Here is a 21,142-nt window from a genome sequence, read left to right on the forward strand (position 1 = left end):
ATTATTATTTGGTAAATGTCACTCTAGGATAAGTTCAATTTTGATGAAAAGTTTTGCAAATCTACAAATCTACATGCTTATGTAGATATCAAGTCTTAAACTTGAACTGTACTTTTGATTATTTTTTTATTCCAGTACAGTCTCTTCCTTTCAGTACAATTCTGGCATCGAGAATGAATTGCTCTCTTTTATTCAACTAAATGTAAATTAAAGTTTTGCTTAAACAGTATTGTCTTGAAATCTTTTAGAATTGATTGGGCTAAACATTTTAAAATATACTACATTTGAGTTTTATGGCTTTCAAATTAACTTAATTCTCTTATAGCAAGATTTATCTGATTTTTATTTTTTTTTTCAGTGGATCTCATTCCTAGACCCCATGTTACAAGTTTGGATGCAACTACAGCACAGGTCATGTTTGAAATACCGAATCACCTCCAAGGACTACCAGGAGAACTCCTCATAAGATATACCAGCGATCCTGCGTGAGTATTTTTTCTTCTTGTTTCGAAGTAATTGCTGCTGCTATGAATATAATTATTTTTTGCTGGCATTATAATAATTTATACGTTTTTTTGTTGAATTTTTTGATATATTAGTTCATTTCTGGAATGTACAGTATATACTATTCTGACATAAAATGTATAAAATAGTGTATTAGGCTTTTGAATCCATCTTTTTTTTAAAGTCATCCACGTTATTTTAATTGGTTACTACAGAATTTTCATCGTATTTTAAAAGAGAAATTTAAGAGGCAATCAAGTGTATGAATAAGAGGTTGTCAGTATTACAACACATCCATTTTTTGGGTATATCATTACCAGTCCCTAGAATTTGACCTAAGGTACGTGTACACTAATAAACAAACATCTTTACTAGAATACAATGGGGTGCAGCAATGACCGAAGATGACGTCTGGGAAGGAAAGACATTACTAGCAGGCACATTCTAAAGTTCAATTTATACCTAAATTAATTTATAGCTAAATTGTACAGTTCATGTACAATAAAACTGCTAGATCATATTTCTATACTCTACGTAGAAGGTCACTAAGAATTTTTTGTTAAACATGAAAATTGGGGCAAAGTGAATTTATAGAACTTGAGCAGCAGATTCAGAAGAGGTCAGTGCAAATAGGTCAGAAGGAACACTCCTAAGGATAACTTAGATATTTTCGTAAAGTACTGTAGTCTTATTTGGACACAAGTTGCATCCACACAACCTGGCACTGCACCATAGGAACACATTATTACTAGACTATGTTATGTGGCAGTAAGGAGTGATTTTGATGTTGGAAGTGCAAAAACCAATTGAACATATATCTGGCAATAAGCAGTGCTACTACACCTAGCTTAGCCCTATGTCCTCTTTATTTGTCACCACCTAAAGTTGAAAAACTGTCTACGCAGCTACTCAGTGTTTGCAATATTTTGCATACTTCTAGTAATGAGCACATATTGTATTATTACTATTACTAGTTAACCTACAACCCTAGTTGGAATAGCAGAATGTCACTCTGTAGGCCCTAGGGCTCCTACAAGAAAAGTATCCCAATGAGGAAAGAAAATATATAAGCTATACTGTATATGAAGTAATTTGGTAGAGTACTGTGATCAAGTAAAGAGATTTTTTAGCCATGATTCTTTCTGCATATCTCAGAAACTATGAATTATTTTACAAGATTTAAGAAATTTCACTTCTTTAGTCAACCTAAGATTTTGTTGCTCATGAAAGGGTTTTTGAATATATTCTAAACTGTGGTATGATTTAAACCTACCAAATATATGAGGTTTTTTTATACATCTTGTTAGAACTTATGTGAAATTGTTCGTAACAATTGTTTTATTTTTTTCCGACAGGAGAACACCAAACCCTGATGACTGGTCCCACGAAATTATTGTACCAGCTGGAACCCCCATCGCTCAGTCTAAGTGGGATTATATTCTTCATAACCTGGAACCAGCTACTCAGTATACCATGCAGGTGATGCTGACCATCCTGGGAACCGATCCTATAATGTCTCCCGTCTTCTCCTACAATGCACCACGTGCAGGTTAGCACAAAGCAGTAGCCTTTAATCGGCTTTTAAAGTATTCCTTTGGAAGCCAAGACTCTAATATAAACAGAACTGTTCTATGACATTTTGAGTTTTAAAACAAAATATTTTAATTAGCCGTATCCACTTTGTTATAAAATGGTTGCTTCAACTTATAACATTCTTATCTATGGCTGTCTGTTAGTTCACTCAATTCCTATTGGAGGTGATTGGCATATAGTCTCTGAGAATAAATGCCATAATTCTTTATTTTCCTCTTGTTTTATTTCCAGCAAGTACACCCCCTACCACCACACCATTAGCTCGCCTGGATATCGATGCTGTCATCTACGTATCTGAAGTAACAAAGACGTCAGCCAAGGTTTCCTGGAAAATATTTAATGAAGAAGAGTTGAAGTATATTGATGGGGTTCAAGTGAAATATATAGCAAAGAATAAAAAGGTAAGAATGGTGTTATTGATTAAAATATTTACTGTTCGGGGAGACACTTCAATAAACGCTCTGTGCAGTATTATGTTTTTGTGATTTTTAACATTATTTATACAGTAAATTGTAAAGTAATTACTGTTTTCAAGTTTCCTAATATACAATACAGTGTATAGGCTTTTCAGCATTGGAATGTCATTATTTTCATCAGTAGTTCCAGTTATTTGAAACACAACTTAAGCACTGGTTCAAATAAAGATGTGTAGAATTAGTGATACAGTACTGTAAGCATGTTTGAAGTTACAGTAGTCTAATTGAAGAACAGAAAAATACAAATTTCATTCATAGAATTCTTGTTCGTCTATTAGCGTGCTTTTTTCCCCATTCGTTTTGAAGGACTTTGCTTAGGCCTTTGGGGTGGACCATAGTCCTGACTGAATAGTAAAAAAAAGGTTATCTGAAAAAATGGTCTGTTAAAAAGCTTTGAACAAATTTTAAATGGTTTCCCTTTTTACTTTCCAGATTCCTCAAGTCAGTCAGATATTCCACAGAACCAATAACAAGATGAACCTCCTTGAGTTGATGCCAGGCACAGAATACACAGTAGACTTGGTATTCGTTCCACACAAAAACCAGTCTACTGAGGTTTTCCATTCAGAGCCTTATGTCTTTAAAACTCTTCCAGAGGAAGGTAAGACGAAACATCTTTATTGACCACAGAAAATTAGATAACAGTTTTAATATAAATTGTAATTTGGAAACAAAAGCTTTCAATTACTTTTAAATATGTAGTGCAGTATTGTGCTTACTGCCAGACTCTTGCCATAAACTTTTTACAAGTTAATACTCAGTCCTTATTCTAATTTTAGTGTTCCTATATAAATTTATATTGTTTTGCTCTATCTACAGATAAATATGCCTTTAACATCACTATATCAGCTGGAAATGTTACATCACAGACAGCAGAAATATTGTATACAGGCGTGTCAGATCTTGAGGAGAAACTCGTTAATGTCTACAAGGTAGTTCTCCTTCGGGAGCGGGAGGAAAACCAAGCACAAACGGAGATTTTCAAAGATCCCAAAGTAGACGGGAAGAGTAAGATATTCTTGAATGACTTGAAACCTGATGTTGAGTACAGCGTATGGCTTGATGCTTACTTGACAAATGGCCGCAAGAAGAGTAGTAACGTGATCATTATCAAAACCAAAGCAGGACAGTTACCCAAGCCAGAGCGAAGCGAAGTGGGTAAGTTAGGAGCAATTTTTTTCTTTAACATTCAAGCTGCCTGCAAGCAAATAATTTCAACAACCAGAAGTTACAGTTAGTAAGGTCAGATAATTTAGTAAAGGATATTTTTCTTTTAATGAAGGATATTTTTTTTTGTATTGTAAATCTTTCTCTTTAGTAGGTAAAAGCATCATTTAGATTTGCAACTTGGGATGCTCATGTTTAGTTTACAACTTTCAAATTGTTTTCTTGGGATAAAGTGAGCACCTGACCAAAAATAAGTTTTTCCTTTGTCAAAACTCCTTTTTTTGGATTAAAGTTGTGTGTGATCTCCAATGTCTTAGTACCAGAGTATTAATAAGTAGACTCGTGCCTATTCCAAGACAACTGTGTACTAGCAAATCCAACATAATATCCATATGCACATTCCCAAAAAAGTAAGAGAACTAACAAGTCTGACTCTTACCTCACAAGGGTGACTGAAGAATACTGTCTGCTTAAATGGCCTGGTGATTTGGCACTTCCTCTGAACTACCCCTGCAGGGGTCACGTATACCCCAAGTACTAAGCAAGCAGGTTGTACTGCTTGGAGTTGTTTCAGGTAATGTTTAATGAACACCCTATGCCCTGACCAACCCGTAAAACTATGGGTGTCCTGAAATTGCCTATTAGTAAAGAATTCTATTGTAAAGGCAATTTTACTTGCATCATGGTTTTTAGGAATGGAGACAGGATCAGTATTTTAAAAAGGGGAGATCATCAAGATACAGATAGCCTCTGTTGAAAGGGGCTTGTTGGTCTTGGCTTTAAAACCAGATATCTTCGGAGAAATTGATCTATGTAAATATAATTTGAAGGTCAACCCAGGATATAATGCGAATCTCCTCTCTGAAGTGGTTTTTATATGGCTATAAAAAGGGGAATGAAAGTGATGGAGAGACAAAAATTGAATGTGTTCGAGATGAAGTGTCTAAGAAATATGGCTGGTGTATTTCAATTGGATAGGGTTAGGAACAAAGTAGACAGCTACTCGCATTCAACTCTCTATCGCACACTCCCTTCAACAATCGCCCAGATCCAAGAATAAGCAAGTGGGTATCTAGTAGGAAGCGTGTGATAGGTTGTTCCGATATAAGACAGCTGAACACTCGCTAGACTTTCCGCCATTTCTTGGGTTTTTTATCATCGCAGCGAGTCGTAGAGCTTAGTTGCAGATATGTGACCTGAACTTCCCATGGAAGCTTGGAACCTGAAGGTGCAGCAACAGCTAAATCTTTTGAACAGAACCAGGAAAAATAACCCCCATTGGAGCCTTCCTTGGAAGATAAAATCCTGAAGGTTCAACCATAATCAAGTCAGCCTCCTATGAGATTATGCTAGCCTAACCAATGTGTAGATCCTCGAATTAAATCTCCCTTCATATTCATAACAATGTAATACTGTACCTGTAATTGGAACCTGTTGATGATGAATGAAGTTACAAAAATGGCACTGTCAATCAACAACCCCCCTTTATGTTACCTAGAGATAAATTGTTCAAGACAGTAAAATTGCTTACAAAATAAAGGAAACAACACTAAGTGTTTAGAAGACAGACAACCAAACACTATTCAATTCCAGCGTTAACCACACGTACTTACATGGATAATGATCAAAGGGAGGAAAATACCTGACTACGAGTACCTATCTTAATAATATTCTTTGAAGAGGTTGTCGGCTTGTTGTGATGTAAGTTCAATGGTGAAGACCAGAGCAATGGTTTCTTTCAGCTACTTTCGGCTACTGAGGTTCTGTGGCAATTTCAAATGAATCTGAAATTGCGAGGTCTCTCCTATACACACCGAGTCCATTTTTGCATGTTGATACACTGGCTCTAGAGCAGTGTAAACAACATTTCTATGGTATTTATGTCTTTGGAAATCACACACCTTCGCAAAATTAAGTTTTTTCTTTGTCAAAACTCCTTTTCTTATGATTTAAGTAAATAATAATATCATGTGTACAGTTTATTCTTTTATTATGCAATTTGTTTCTATATTCAAATTCAAAGCTCTTTAAACTAAAGGAAAATTTATATTTGGAAATTATGTAGTAAAAAAAATGCCTTGTCATTAAACTTAATCTGTTATTTCAGGTCTAGCCTCAATTACCGATAAAGGAGAAAACACTACGTACAGTTACTACCCAGCTTTAGTGGCAGTTGCCATTATTGCTGCAGTTGCCTGTGTCGGCTTCCTTGGCCTACTTGTAATATTACTGAGGAAGCAAAATCATGCCAAAGCTCACATCAATTCCTCCAGAAATAACGCTGCGTATGACAATCCGTCATACAAGGTAGGAGACAATGTAAGTAGAAGCTAAACTAATTTCTTTCTAATAGTAAATATGGCTGTTGTGTTTGAGTTCTTCTTATATAAGTGCTTTGAACTTGCCCCCCTTTAAATTCAAACTGATAAATAATTTTCAGTAGTTGTAGGTGTAATTGTTTACTATAAAGTCTCTGACATGTCATTCTTGCATAAACACTTACGCTTGTAATATTTGTTGTACAGTAGGTTCTTGGTAACAATGCTTGTGGCAGAGTTTTCAGAATTGTAGTGTAATATGTTTGACCACTTTTTAATTCTTAGAAAGCAGTAAGTTTTCAAGTAGCTTTGCTTCAATTGCTTACACATTCTATGATGGCAAAAATATGATAAATTTGGAGGTAGTAGCTACCCCTCTCACTCGCACACCTATGATTGTATTTCACTTTGCTCGCATGGAGGTAGGACTTCAATGGGGGCTGGGATGGCCGGTAAATCTGTATAAATAGCTACAAGTTTGTATCCTTAGGAAAAATACTAATTACTTCCAAATATGTTATTTGTTCTGTAACTGGAATACAAACCTACACTATTTATAGGGGTTGACTCACCCATTTGGAGGGTGCACGTCCCTTCCAATCTGGCTTTTTGGCTTTTAGCCAGGAATTCCCCTTTGTGTGTGTTATCACATAGTACTGTAGGTGGAAACCTTACACCTCGCCTTGCTATGCATGGTCTGCAGCCTACACAAGATTGTGTGTTTGTGATATTAGCAATGTGGTTGTCAAGGTAAGAGTTCTTCCCAGTCATTCCCAATACCAGTTCAAGGGTATGGGGACATAACAGTATTGACAATACCAGGTTACACAAGGGAACAATGGTTTAACTGCAGTTGGTTGGGGTCAGCTGTGCAGAGGACCCTGGATGCTGATTTCCCCGAGAGGGGAGAATGTAGAAAAGAAAGAGCCAGTCATTCTTATTTCTGAACTCAGACTAAAACTGGGTAACTAATGCCCTTAACCTCCTGCTACTTGATCATCAATTAGCTTGATGTGTTTAACCAGTCGTCATGCAGCCCCCAAAGGACCGATAAAGAATGTATCGAGTCTCCTGTGGGTTACCTCTTGCAGGTAGTGGGCGGTGAAGGTCTTCGACGCTTCCACATGCCTGCTTGTAGAACGTGCACCACAGAGTAGTTTTGTTTGAACGCCAAGGGCATAGCAATGGCCCCTATGTCGTGTGCTCAGGGTCGAAGCGTTGAAGGAGGATCTGAATTCAGTGCCAGGTCAATGATCTTGTGAATCCAGGCAGAGATTGGTGTTCTTCATGATCCTCTTCTTGACCTTCCCCGTGCTGATGAAGAATGTTGAGATTCGGGGTGAGCTCTCATAGTTAACTTGAGGAAGGGCCTCCAGTTTCTCTTTGGCATAATAACCGTTGATCTGGATCATTGGTGATATTGCAAAGGACTCCCAGACCGAAGGGTTCTGGGATCCGAGTTGCCAGAAACTAGGTCAAGCATTACTTGGTCCATTGTCGTGAATGAGAGACGTTAAGAGTGTCCCATGGGGTTTACCGACTTTCTTGGCAGAAGCCAACAGGAGCAGGAGACCTCTGCTGCTTGGGGTCCTGGAACCAGGTCTCCTTTCCGACTAAGGGTCCGTTGGCTCCAAACTTGAATGCCGACGTGGAGAAAGGTTAATTCCTTCTGGTTTGAAGGCAAGGCTCAAGAACTAGTGGTGCCTTTCCTTGCTAAGAACAAGAGAAGCTTCCTTCCCGAAGGTAACCGAGGAACACCCCTAATTCTGGCATAGTGGCATAGAGGGGAAGGATACCCCTTCTATGAAACCAACTTTAGTCCACTTAGCCTGGATTGGCCGAAGCCAAAGATCTATCCTGGTATCCAAACATTCTCTTTGCAACCTGTTGCGGGAGAGACTCCCTGAGAGAGGAGTTGGATAGTTTCTAGGTTTGAAGTCATAGTGAAGATACTGCTTTGTGGAAGATGTTCACATGTGGCTGTTTTAAGAGTCGCTGAGGGGGTTCTCTCGGGATCTCCTTCGGGAGTTGCAGATGAGTCAACTAGGCACGAAGAGTCTGCTGGGCAAGACAAATCTTGCTGATAGGACGAGTCTGCTGGGCAAGATGAGTCTTGTTGGTGAGGCGAGTCTGATGGCCTGTTCCCAAAGATCAAAGGCAGGTAATGGATGAATCCAATTCCCATAGGATCTTTCAGGATCTACGTCTGTAGGTGAGACGAATCTTCTAATGATACAAGACTTCTGATGACGAGGCCTGCTCTGAAGGGCAATGGTGGAAAATGCGCAAACCCAATTCCTGTGGGAGGAATCCCCCGAAGGGGAGACCAACCAGGAAAAGGAAGATTCTCTCATGGATGGGAATGGTGGCCACCATTTGCTGCCGCTGTCAGCGACTCTTCCAGCAAGCAGGAAGATTCTCGCGGATGGGAAAGGCAGCCACTATTTCCTGCCACTATCAGCGACTCTTCCAGCAAGCAGGAAGATTGCTGCATAGTGGCTAGTGGAGGAACTACTCCCTCAGCAGAGGAATGGATGAATCCCTCTCTTTGCTGTAAGAATCCCCGAACGGAAGACCAAAAGGAGAAGGAAGTCTTTTCTTCAGGCGGGAAAGACACGATCAACATCTGCTGCCGTAGTGGGTAATGCTCCCTACCACAGATAGGTGAATTCCAGTACCTAGAGACGATCCTCTTGGCCGTACTCTGATTTCCCTCCCCAAGTTCTACCACAAGTTGAAGGTCGACATCAGGCGTTATACGAGAAACGAGCCGGAGCTCAAACCGAGTTCCCTTCGATGGGGGTTGGTACCTCCTGCCCGCAGGAAGGTTGCCCTCATCTCCAAGAGGTTTAAGAGGCAGTCCCGTTCGGGCTGTGACCACAACCCAGACGCCGAGTAGTACTCCATTAAGGGTTTCTAATAATAAATCTTTAGTATCCACTGGGAGATAGGAAACCATTTCATATTGGATGCCATCCTCACCTATGGCAGTCAAAGACGAGCTTGAGATAGCATTTTGCATTGCCTCCATACTTTAGTTAAAAGCTTCAGTATTGGAAGAAGCAGGAGCAACAGATGATGTTGCTTAAATTTGTTGAAATGCTGGGGAATAATTGTCAGCACTTAATACATGAGTGAAGTGCTTAGGAAGTACCTCTGCTACATCTTTGGGGTCAGATATATATCTATTATTTTCCCTGGTGGTAAGGGGTAGTGGAATATTACTTTTTCATGGCACCTTAACAGCTTGAGCAAAATTAAGTTGCCAATAAGTAAATTCTTTGCATGGCCTAAACTAATATGTTCAGCATTTGCTTTCAAGATGGCAACTTCTTCTTTCTTGTATTCTCTACAACATATCTTTTGATTTTTGGTGTTCTTTACAGTTTGCACAGGTTGTATCTCTGTTGCATTCATCATGTTATAACGAAGAACAGTTGATACAAACCTTTGTATTATTGCAGTAACGGAATGGATGACCATATTTGAAACAATTGAAGCATTGTAAAGGCCTACAGTAGGTTTATATTCTGGAACACGTACTCTTTCATTCTCAATATTCACATGATCAGGTATAACTGGGGTTTCAAAGGTTAAAAATATCATGCTTGTTTTGGGGATCATACTTATTTTCTAAACATTAGAAGGGCACATGTCCATAATTTCTAGTTCTGAAAAATCATATAGGTCACTATCGTAACTGAAGTTCATGTATGGTTTAAAACCTTTAATAGGATCAATGTCCTCAATCTGTGTTACTTTTGATTAAACCACCTTTTTTTTTTTGTATAAATATACTCATCCCGTAATAGTTGTAATTATCAATCTTCCCAGATGCAATGATTCATGTTGGAGACTTGGGGTTCTTACTTATGAAGTCTATGCTCTATTACTTTTCTCTCCATTCTTCAGGTTTATATGCATCCAGGTTTCTTGGTGCTTTATTACGTAGAGCCCCCGAAATCATACAATTATCAATTTTTATGCTGCCTAATTTTTTGTTTGCTTCTAAAGTAATCTCAAGACTTGAAAATAATACCCAAATTTCCCCTAAGCCTTTACTAATGTTAAGTTTCATGAAAATTTCTTTGATTGCCCCAATTCTATAAAAGGCTTCATGAATTGTATCGTAACTACAGCCAATTGAAATGTTTTCTAGATTTATAAATGGAGAATTTTCAAATTTGTAGTTGCATCTGGTATTGTGCCAGAACCAGAGTGTAAAGTATTACCGTTATCCTTGTTATAAGAAAAATTTGCTGTCAGTGCCAATAAATAGTCTGTTATAACACTGAACGAATATGTATTGCTGGAGGAATCCTTTAAATTGCCGAGGTTGTCAACAGAATTTTTTTTTATTTACACAAGCAGAGATCATAAATAGTGTCTAGGGTTCGCCACCTGATCCAGGGGTACGGGAACATTAAATTTACTCATTAATTTTTTTTTGGGGGTGGGGGTTGGAGGGAAGGGGTAATGATAAATAATAAAAAAAAATATGGAAAAAATAAGTATAAGGGAAAGAAAATACTAAGAATGTCTCAAATCCCAAAAGAAGACCCCATTAACCTTTCATGGAATTAATTTCTCCACTAATGATACTTGCAAAGGCTGCTTCCCTGATGTCCACTCCCTACCCTACCGTAAAGGGATGGTACCACTTTAATCATAGTGGCAGGCAAACCGGACAGAATACTAAGAGTCCCATCTCTATGAAACAGGCCAACCCCTGGAATCCGATGGCCAAGTTTTTTGTTTGAGAATAGTTCCACATGCCAGTATGGAAATACCAACACTCCTAGGTGCCCAAACATTATCGGGTAGTTGGCAAGACCGCCACAACTCCCGCAATTGACTTTGAAAAAAAATTCCAATCCTGGATACGATCTCCCCTAAAAAAATCTGGACAGTGAAATGGGTAAGAGGGTTTTGACAGCCAGGTTAGAGACAGTTGATAAATATGAAGCAATCATAGGTAGTAGAAATAGGATGAGAGAAATTTAGTTAAACTGAGGAAAAAGAAAATTCCCCAGTTTGAGAGCACTCTTGCCCATCACCAAGCTTCAGCACGGGAATGATATGCCGTGGTGAAGCCCAGTGACTTCATCAAGGCATTCTCTTGTTAAGAGGGTGGAATATCATTGAAAGTTTGTGATTTTTCTTCATTATTTTAGGCTGGGAGGAACGTAGAGAGTAGAGGTCACCTCTTTTGTTTTTGTTTCATTTGTTGATGTTGGCTACCCCCCAGAATTGGGGGAAGTGCCTTGGTATATGTATGTATGTATGTATTTTATGAGTTACATGTTTTTGGAAGACAATCAAAAGTTCTGGAAGACAATTACAATAGTCTAATTTTTTTTTCAGGGATATGATATGGAAATGAATGGCATCAAAGGAAGTGGCAATGGTGCCACACACATGGAGGACCCATAGTGTCAGCTAACCTATTACCTGTGTTATATTTTCTGTAATATTCTTGTGTCTCGTACAAACCACAAGATGTAAATTAATTTTGATTTTGATGTACATGTAAATATTTGTCTTATTTTTCTTTTATTTCGCCCAACTGAGTTTATCAGATTTTAATGTCTGACAATAGTCAATGACTGCACCACCATAATTTTTTCATACCTACCATTGGGCTGATATTGCAAAATTTCTACCTTTGAGAGATAAAAAAAAAATATTGTAAATCCTCTAGAAATAGGACATGTTATTGTCTTAGATATTATAATCAAATTGTGATAACCAGGTTGGGTTTTGTATGTAATATACTATGAATGAGTGCTATGTATTTCTCTTCTTCTTGTCTGCTGTGTTCAAGGAATTGTAATATTCTGAGTTACTGCTTTTTACTAACTTCTATTTCAGTCAGTTCCATTTGTTTATTTATAGGATATTTATAATCTACATTTGTTTAAAAATCAACCTAGAGGAGTAAGTACTCCTTAGTTGATTTGGTTGTGCCTTTATGAGCAAATGTACTGTACTTAAATAGTGCCATGAATGAACACTAGCACAAACAAACAAGGACTCTTGTACAATGAAAATGATGTAATGGATTTTAGTGTTTCAACTCCTCGATCTGTTTGTGGGTCAGTGTATATGTTTTAAGGAATCCTTTTCTTCTTCGAGTTGAAGTAATGTTAATAGAATGTCTTAATGAGGCCTTTTCAATGTAACACTTACTGCCTTGTTCCATTTAACACAATATCCGTGTAGATCCCTGAAAGAGCTCCTCATATTATATTGTCTTCAAGTGGTGCTAATAATTTGCTTGTATGTGCAGGCAGTTTGGGCCTAAATGTAATTTTTTTTTTCTTGTAGTGAAATATGTTAGTTCATTGAGCCCATTACATGAAATCCCAGTCCTTAGACCAAGAAATTATATGCCTCCGTCCCTGGTCGAGTACGTTATAGTAACTTGATTATAAAGTGGTATTGTATTATATAAGCTTGTTGCACTTTATTGTAACATTAATTCCAATGTTCATAGGTTTTCTGACTCTTCACTAAATATCAGTGTGGAAAATAAATGTTTTTTTTTATTTAAAAGAATTTGTCTTACTGGATGCTGAAAAGTTAATCTTTCAAACTCGAAAATTCAGTGGCATCATCGTGTGGAAGAAATATCATTACTTGTTTTGAAGCCAGACTATTGATTTTAATTGCAGTCAATATTTATAAATATATTTGACTTTCATAGTTATGGTAGAACTTCTAATGGTATTTCTGCTTTTATTCACTTACATACCAGTTTAGCACTACTATATCAAGCCGCCCCCCAAAAAACAGAGGCTTGGTGGACTTGTGTAAACATGACCAATTTGTGATAACTGTAATAATGTGAATTTTGTAATTACTGTAGAATCATTTAGAAGATTAATGAGATGCAGTAAAAAATTAAGTATTTTACATGTATTTTTATACTTTGTTATTCTCCTGTACATTTGAGGTGGACAAATTTTTATGTGCTTGTGTCAGACTTTGACCTCAGAGGTCATGTGCAATGTTTCAAGACGTTTTTAACGGTAGAACTCAGTGTACACTATTTTGATTATTTCAGTGAAACTTCCTTCAAGTTCATTTGCTATTCATCATCTGTGGAATAGCTCAGTCACATTAAAAATAACTAACAATAATAAAACTACAAGATACATGCACTACCTTATCTCTTTGTTTATAAATGTGGTGGGGGATGGTTTGTTATTATAAACAACGAGTTCCCCCTTCCACTGCTGCCATTTTGGTTACTCATTCACCTGTGGGGTTTCATCCTGCTCAGTCCAGTCACATTTCTACAGCAGCTACAAACTAGGTTCTTTTCCTGTTCCCTCTTAGTACAGAAACAATTTATTACAGTTGTATTGGAATGATGGCTTCATTAACAAGAATTTGTGGGAATTGTAAAGTAAATAAGATAGTTTGGCAAAATTGAACTGCAGGAAAGCTTCATTGAAATCATGCTAATTTTTAAAGATAAAATTGCTTGTTTCAATACTGTACTTACCTAAAGCTCATTGGTTCTAGCATCTTATAGTACTGTACCTATAACACAGGTGAATCAGAAACCAGAATGGCAGTGTGGATAGGGGAACCCATATTTTTGTAATAAACTATCCTCCACTGCATTTACCGGTGGGAAAAGAGGTAGTACATTGCATCTTTTTTATATTTTTTTTTTTTAATGTGAACGAGCTATTCATGGACAGTGAATAGCACATAAACTTCAGGTGAATATTGAAAGGAGCAATTTTATTTTTGAAATTAGGCTTTTTGAAGAATTATGCTATTTGATGTGTGTATAAAACAAATATGAAATTTTTATATGCAGTATTTTGAATACCTTGAAATACTGACCTTGCTTTTTATATGAAATTTATATATCTGCAATTTAACTGTATAATTAGAGCTTTTTTTTTATATAGTCAAATTGAAAACAGTCTAGGTTGATATGTTAACCTTGGTGCAGCTTACGTGTACAGATTAAGCGCCAGATTGGTCTGGTCTGTGTTTTGTTATTGCAGTTATTTTTAAAAATTACTCAGAAAAGATGCAATATGTGTGGTGCCAAGTTACCATGTCATTGGGTCTACGAGTATCTTGAGGAAGTGCACGCGTATGTGAATTTCTTACCGAAGGACGAAGGAGTGAGTATGCCCAAATATCTTAATCTTATGTCTAGGACACAAATGGTTTTATGAATTTCTCTACCTGGTTGAATTTCTCACGAGAAAGTGGACCTTAATACATTTGCTAGGATATCTTTTTTTTTATAGTTTTTTATGGAAAATATAGGTGGACCTTTATTTTTTTTTTTTTTTCACTAATAGAGCCTATTTGTCTAGAATTTTCCTGCTGATGATGTTTCAATAGATGGAGTGAATTAACACTCAAGGTTTCAGTGACATTGGGCTGACCTATGGATTTCCTACTGATTAAATGGATGGGTCCATGATTTTGTCACTGAAGGACTAATTGGGTCTTTCAATCTCTTTCCGAGTACGGTCGATGGCTTCAAAATTATTTGATCCTTGCATGTCTCACCAAGTTGTTGAATTGACCCAAAAGATATTCATTAGGTAATTGGAAGGTCCAGTCAATGTCTTGCTAAGGAATTTCTCATGGGGAGAATTTATCCATTCATAGCTTCCCACAAGATATGTTTCCCAATTTCATCAAGGGTGAACAAATTGTGCATCTGTATGAGTCAACCATGTCCTCAGGATTTTTAAAGTACTACTGAAAGTACAATAAGAAAACACAGAGTAGATAAAGTGGTTATTAGTATTAAAGAAATGTTGTGCTCATGTGCATAATAAACTACTTTTAAGAAAAGCTTTTGTAGTTTTATTACTTATATCCCCCTACCACTGAATGTTTAGATTAGATTAAAAGTACCTTTTGATTGCAGGCAGGACTTCTTGGCGGGCCAAGTATGTGTATGAATTTCAGGTTTGTATAGTTAGGAAAAATACCAATTACTTCCCATTTTGTCATTTTTTTCTACACAAATACAAACTGTTGTTCTTTACATAGGAGACTTACTCATACAGAAGGTGGGAGAAGTCCTTTCAACTGGCTGAAAAACTTCACAACCGGGATTGCAGCATCCGAGCTTGCTAAAGCCTGGGATGAGCATCCAGACACTTCGTGAGCCATTGGCTTGACAATATCAGAGGGCTAATGGCCCGTGAAACCAATGACAATGAGTGGGTACTATACTGTGACCTTGTCTAGGTTATGTGCTGTATAAGCAAAAGATTTGGTGAGTAAACACACTGATTATACCTAGACGTCCCAACTTCCCCTCGTAAGAAGATTGATGACACAACTGAACATACAACAGTAACCTGGGGCTTAAATGCAGTCTATGAGAACCACCTGGCAGGCCATTAAATGCTGTATTCCCAAAAGACGGAAAGATGAGAAAAAGAAAAGGCGTCATTTCTTAGATACTCATCCCAGGCTAACACCGTAACCTCTGCCCTCGACTAATTGCTGATAGTCCTGTGTGGGAGCTAGGGTAGCTAGACCACTTGCTTAGCAGCCATCACAGGGCCAAAAGTAAAGCATCTAGGGACCTGTGTAAGTCTTCGGGGTAATGGGCAGTGAAGGTTTTCTGATGCTTTCACTCGGCCGCTTGTGACATCTGCATCACAGAGACCTTTTTGAATGTCATACCCATGCCAATACCCGTGACATCATGAGCTCTCTGTCAAGCCTCCTGGTGATGGGAGGGGTAAGGCTCTTCCCTAGCTGACAAAAAGAGATGCTTTGTTTAGGGCGAGCTCTCCTAGTACGCTTGAGATAATGCCTCGGTGCCCTCCCAGGGCATAAAAGTATCTGATCGGGATAGTCGGATGATTCCCAAAGACTCGCAACTTGGAAAGATCTGAACCTAGGGTCCGTAACCACCAGATGTTTTGTCTAAGCGGTAACATCAGAGACAAAGCTAAATGCCCTAAAGACTGACCATATATACACATGATCAGTGCCCAAGTCCCTCTCCAACCAAGCTAGGACCAAGGAGGGCCAGGCAATGGCTGCTGATGACTCGCAGATAGAGAGTTTCTGCTAGTTTTCTTAGCTTTTTGAGTGTTTTTTGATCAAGGATGCTTAAACTTCTTCCTCATCGACCAAGTTGAGATCCACCCTTTCGTGTGTTGGAGAATTTCGCGTCTCCACTCAGTTTTTTTATTATGTTGCATGCTTTTTTGTTCCGAAGCCGGCAGGCTTTCGGCGCCATTTATCATGTTGTCAAACACTCAGAAACTATTATTAGTTATTTAGTTATTTACTTTAGGAATATATTATTTTATTATTTTTAACTGTGGTATGTACAGTATATGATATCCCCCCATCCTTCCTTAGTGTTTCTTTTGTGTTTTTTATAGCATTGGCATAGGCTAGCCTATCCTAGCCGGCAGCCATACCTGGTAAATGTTCACTAGTGCACCACTCCCTTCTTTCACCAAACCTTACGGGTTGGGTGAGGCAGTCTATCCTCCCACGCTGTCGATTTGTCATGGCGGGGAGCTGTGGTCTTGAAGGTACTTTTGGGAGTTGGATAGTGTTCTCAGTTACCCTAGGGTGACTGCTTTTCACTTTCCACTTAGCCTATATGTTTGGCGAGGCGGCACAGGTCTCGGGATCCTGTTCCCTGTGTCTTCTTATGTTTACCCATTAGAAAACCTTACCCCAGTTCTGATGCTGACTAGTAGACCTCCTGGTGTCGCCTTAACCATCATTAGGCTTCTCTCTTAGTCTTTGGTAGGCTATGCCTGGTTGTGAGGACTTGTCCTTTGTGCCCTATCACAGCAACCCCTCTGGGACACTAGTGTTGTTCCATGTTGGTGTTGGGCCTTCCTGCCATGCGAGTCTCCCATCACCACCCCTCCTTCCCCTTTCCTTGTGCCTGTTAGTGTGCCTACTTGTAGGATATCTTTCCTGGCCTAGGTAGATGATTTTTTTCTCCTCCCCTGGTTGAAATCTCTGCTACCTTAGAGTCCACCCTTGGGTGTTTCTCTGCCCCTTCCCCTTCCTAGTTAGGCCATAACCTGACTGTATGAGAACTATGTTTCTCTTGTCTAGTCATCTCATCCTAGCTTTTGAGCTTTCCCTCTGCCACTAGGAGGCAAGGGTTGCCTACACAGTTCTCTCATGACCTAACTCTATCTAGGCCAGAACTATGTTCCTCTTGTCTAGTCATCTCACCCTAGCTTTTGAGATTTTCCTCACCCTCTAGAAGGCTAGGCTTGCCTACATAGTTCTGCCATGGCCTAACCCTATCTAGGCTCAGAGTTGGTACCCCTTCGGTCACTCCTCTGCCGCCTTGGCAGTGCTTGTCCTGTGTCTGCAGCCTCTCTTCCTGTGCTATATCGCTCTGACTCCCTTTCCAGGTTAGCCTATCTAGACAGAGGTGCCGCCTCCTGTCTCTGCTTCCAGTCTTGTCAGCTTGAGTTCCTGTAGCACTGGCTCTGTGTTAGCTATGGGTCATCCCCTCACCCGCCTCAACTGTAGCCTTAGACAAGTCATCTGTTCTTTCCTATCCCACATCTAAGGAACATTGTCCTCTGGAGTTGGTCGATTGGATTCTGCCTGGTTGTCAGGCAGATCAGTTGGAGTTGGAAGAAAAGGGGTAGGAATGATGATGACACCAAGAGCAGAAAAGGCATTAACCGAGTGGACAGCTGTAAATAGTAGATTGTTACTAGCAAAGTTCAAATCAAAGCAAAGCAATATGACTATTATAGTTTGCTATGCACCAACAAAAGAATCCCCTAAAAAGGAGAGGTGAATACTATGAAGAACTGCAGAGTGTATTAGATGAGATCCCAAAGAGAAAGAGAATGCATGGCACAGGCTTAGATGTACATGTAGTCTGGTTAGTAGACTAGAAGTTTATTATTATAAAAATACACTGTATAATTTTTTCACAGTTAAATATATCCCTCCCTTTGAATTCCCACATATTTTGACCAATGGATAATTCAAAAGTTATATGTTTTATTCATCTGCAGCCAAAATGTTGTTGTAATTTAGTGATGCGAGAGATCAACATCTCAATATTGTTTTCAGCTTTGCCGTTTCAGTCTTCACTTTGACAACATTAATTCTACCAAGCAGGAGACAGTGCCAGAATTTCACAGGGCATTACCTTGTGCTACAACTTATATGGACCTTCATAGGGATCATCTCCAAAATTTCCCCATTGTAAGTAAATGCCACATCCTGGAACTCTTTTTGTCTTGTGAAAATTGTTATAACAATAAAATAGAGATGTTATATGATCAGAGTTAAGTTAAAAGTTTTATCAGTTTGTATTTTACTTCAACCACGTAGGTACTTATACATTTTTATAGCAATGTCAATTATCTTTTAAATCTCAGTTGTGTATCCGTGGTAAGCATTTGTACTAATTAACATATTTGATAATCGAGCTCATTGTATCTCTGGTGATAAGAGACAGGAGAAAAATTCTGATGTCTGGTTGTGTTTTTCTTGTTATATACATTTTCTTTGTTCGATTCTCCAAGGATCAGGAAAAGATAACATTCATGGGTAGTCATGTTGACTTTATTTCTGGCCATTTTGGACAGGCCTTCCACTCTGAAATTCCTTGATATATTGACCCTTAGATATTTAGCTGCTCCTACAGAAACTCTAACTGTTAATTTAGGGTACTAAAAGTAGTGTTGTCAGTGCACCTACTGCTTTGTACTGTAGGTACAGTATTAGTTACAGGTTGTTGTTTACAGAATTGCTACTGTTACTGAGAGTACTCAAAGTAATGCAGTTGGTTTGCCTAATGCTATGTACAGAAGGTATTAGTTACAGGCTGCTTTTACAGAAAAGCTACAGTTATTGGGGCTGCGAACATTACTGATGTTGGTTCAACTCTACAGATTTCTGTATTATTCCTGTGGCTCTTGTTTTTGCAATCGCCTTATATCCTTTGACCTTTTCGTTCCATTCCTTCCTTTTTGCTGTCTTTGTGTAACTTCAGGCAGTGGAATCAAATTCATTTGCATCATTCGTTGCATACCTTGAAAACTTAGCTTAACTTAACTTCATATGATGTAAGGTAATAAAATAATGGAAAGCGGTCATTATTTGTGTGTGTATGGTAATGACTTAAAGGTATTTAGTACATTTATTTAATTATAAATTCAATTACGTCGTAATTCTTCAAAATTAACAACATTGTTATCATGGTTTCTGCATTGCCACTCTTATTAGGCTCCCAGGTCTGATGTTAGTTTAGAAGTCTTCAGCTATGATTATGTTTTGATGCTGAACCGTAATAGTACAGGTTGTGTGCAAGTTTGGCTGATGAGATTTCCGTATAAACCATTAAAAGTCCAGCCTCTCAATTACTGGACTTTTTAATGTAGTCGCTTGGTCTTGTTTCTTAACATACCATTACGAATAATGTAAAGTTTTAATACCATAAAATTTTACATTCTTTCCGTGTAAGTTTCCAGCAAGTTCTATTTATGTATCATTAAAATATTTCAGCATACTGTAGTTTCATCCATCAATTAGACGAGTTTCTTTAGTGTATGTGTATAAGTACTATGTCAGGTTATGAAGAATTCAAGACGAGCAGCTGTATGGAATACAGGTGATATTTTACTTGATAAATTTAGGGTCATTAAAGAAATCTACTTTTTGTTATGGTATTCTTTTCAATAAGTATGAAAGAGGAGACATACCCATTTTATATAATTTTCCTTTAGTTGTACAAAGAACAGTATGCCATTCTTACAAACTAGAGCGGTTGCTCTAATCACCATCTTACAGGTAAGGCTATGACATTTTTCTCCTTCCCGTTTGCTGGAAAATTTCATTCAATGGTCTAGCTTGTAGTATGTTGGTTGGGGGGGGGGGGTGACGTATCTCCTCTGCTACTGTTGGCAGGCGTAGGTATAGGTCCTGTGTAAGAAGTTCTGGATATGTGTAAATTGGCCAGTTGGACTCAAGACCTGATGGATGTGGTCTTTATATCAGACTTGGGGGGGGGGGGGGAAGGTAATGTATTGTACAGTGTAATGTTGCAGATTCAGGAATACCTTCCTCTCTCTCTCTCTCTCTCTCTCTCTCTCTCTCTCTCTCTCTCTCTCTCTCTCTCTCTCTCTCTCTCTCTCTCTCTCTCGTAATGCTAAGCGAGCTTAGTTATTTGAGTGATTGGTGTTAGATTATGTAGCTAAACTTATCCAGTGTCACTGTTGAAATAACCAGCGAATTAGGTACCCAATTATAAGTCGAAATTTGAAAGTATTGAGATAAACTGAATGGTAGAACTTCATCGAACAAATAAGGTGTAAAATTGATGATATGCTCTCTCTCTCTCTCTCTCTCTCTCTCTCTCTCTCTCTCTCTCTCTCTCTCTCTCTCTCTCTCTCTCTCTCTCTCTCTCTCTCTCTCAAACAGACATAAAAACAACCAACAAAACAAACCAAACCAACAAAACTAATAAAAAAAAACCAACCAAAACAAACCAAACTAAACTGAATCAATACAAAACTTAACCAAACCAATATAAAACAAAACAAAACAAAACAAAACAAAAACTCAAAAAATTAACCAAACCAAATCAAACTATACCAAACAAAACAAAACTAACACTATAACCACAACCTAACCAAACCAAACCAGACCAAACCCAAACCAAACCAAAAACAAAGACAAAGTAATGCCAAATAAAAAAAACAAAGAAACCAAACCAAACCAAAACCATAGGCTAAATCAAACCGCCCCAAAACCAAACAAAAACCAAACCAAACCAAAGCCACATCCAAAACCTAAATGAAAACCAAACCAAACCCAATACAAACCAAAACCAAACCACCCCCCCTAAAAAAAACAACTAAAACAATACAAACAAAAATTAAACCAGGCCAAACTAAAACCAAACCAAACCCAATCCAACCCAACACAAACCAAAACCAAACCCCCCCCCAAAAAAAAAAAACAACCATAAACCAAACAAAAACCAAACCAGGCCAAACTAATACCAATTCAAACCAAACCAGACTAAACCATCAAACCAAAACCAAACCATACCTAAAATCAATTCCA

General features: G+C 38.1%; 1 protein-coding gene across 3 annotated transcripts in view; it reads left to right on the top strand.

The window, feature by feature from the left end:
• Nucleotides 1-14,898, top strand: part of LOC137638311 (uncharacterized) — a 63,945-nt gene extending 49,047 nt beyond the window's left edge. For all 3 annotated transcript variants that reach the window (XM_068370370.1, XM_068370371.1, XM_068370372.1), the window contains 7 exons: nucleotides 359-485; nucleotides 1,860-2,053; nucleotides 2,329-2,498; nucleotides 3,006-3,174; nucleotides 3,393-3,731; nucleotides 5,848-6,059; nucleotides 11,423-14,898. In XM_068370370.1, the coding sequence (XP_068226471.1) occupies nucleotides 359-485; nucleotides 1,860-2,053; nucleotides 2,329-2,498; nucleotides 3,006-3,174; nucleotides 3,393-3,731; nucleotides 5,848-6,059; nucleotides 11,423-11,491 (1,280 nt within the window). In that variant the 3' untranslated portion in view covers nucleotides 11,492-14,898. The remainder of the gene's footprint in view (nucleotides 1-358; nucleotides 486-1,859; nucleotides 2,054-2,328; nucleotides 2,499-3,005; nucleotides 3,175-3,392; nucleotides 3,732-5,847; nucleotides 6,060-11,422) is intronic.
• The last annotated feature ends 6,244 nt before the right edge of the window (nucleotides 14,899-21,142 follow it).

This window comes from Palaemon carinicauda, chromosome 3, assembly GCF_036898095.1.
Source record: "Palaemon carinicauda isolate YSFRI2023 chromosome 3, ASM3689809v2, whole genome shotgun sequence".
Classification (NCBI taxonomy): Eukaryota; Metazoa; Arthropoda; class Malacostraca; order Decapoda; family Palaemonidae; genus Palaemon; species Palaemon carinicauda.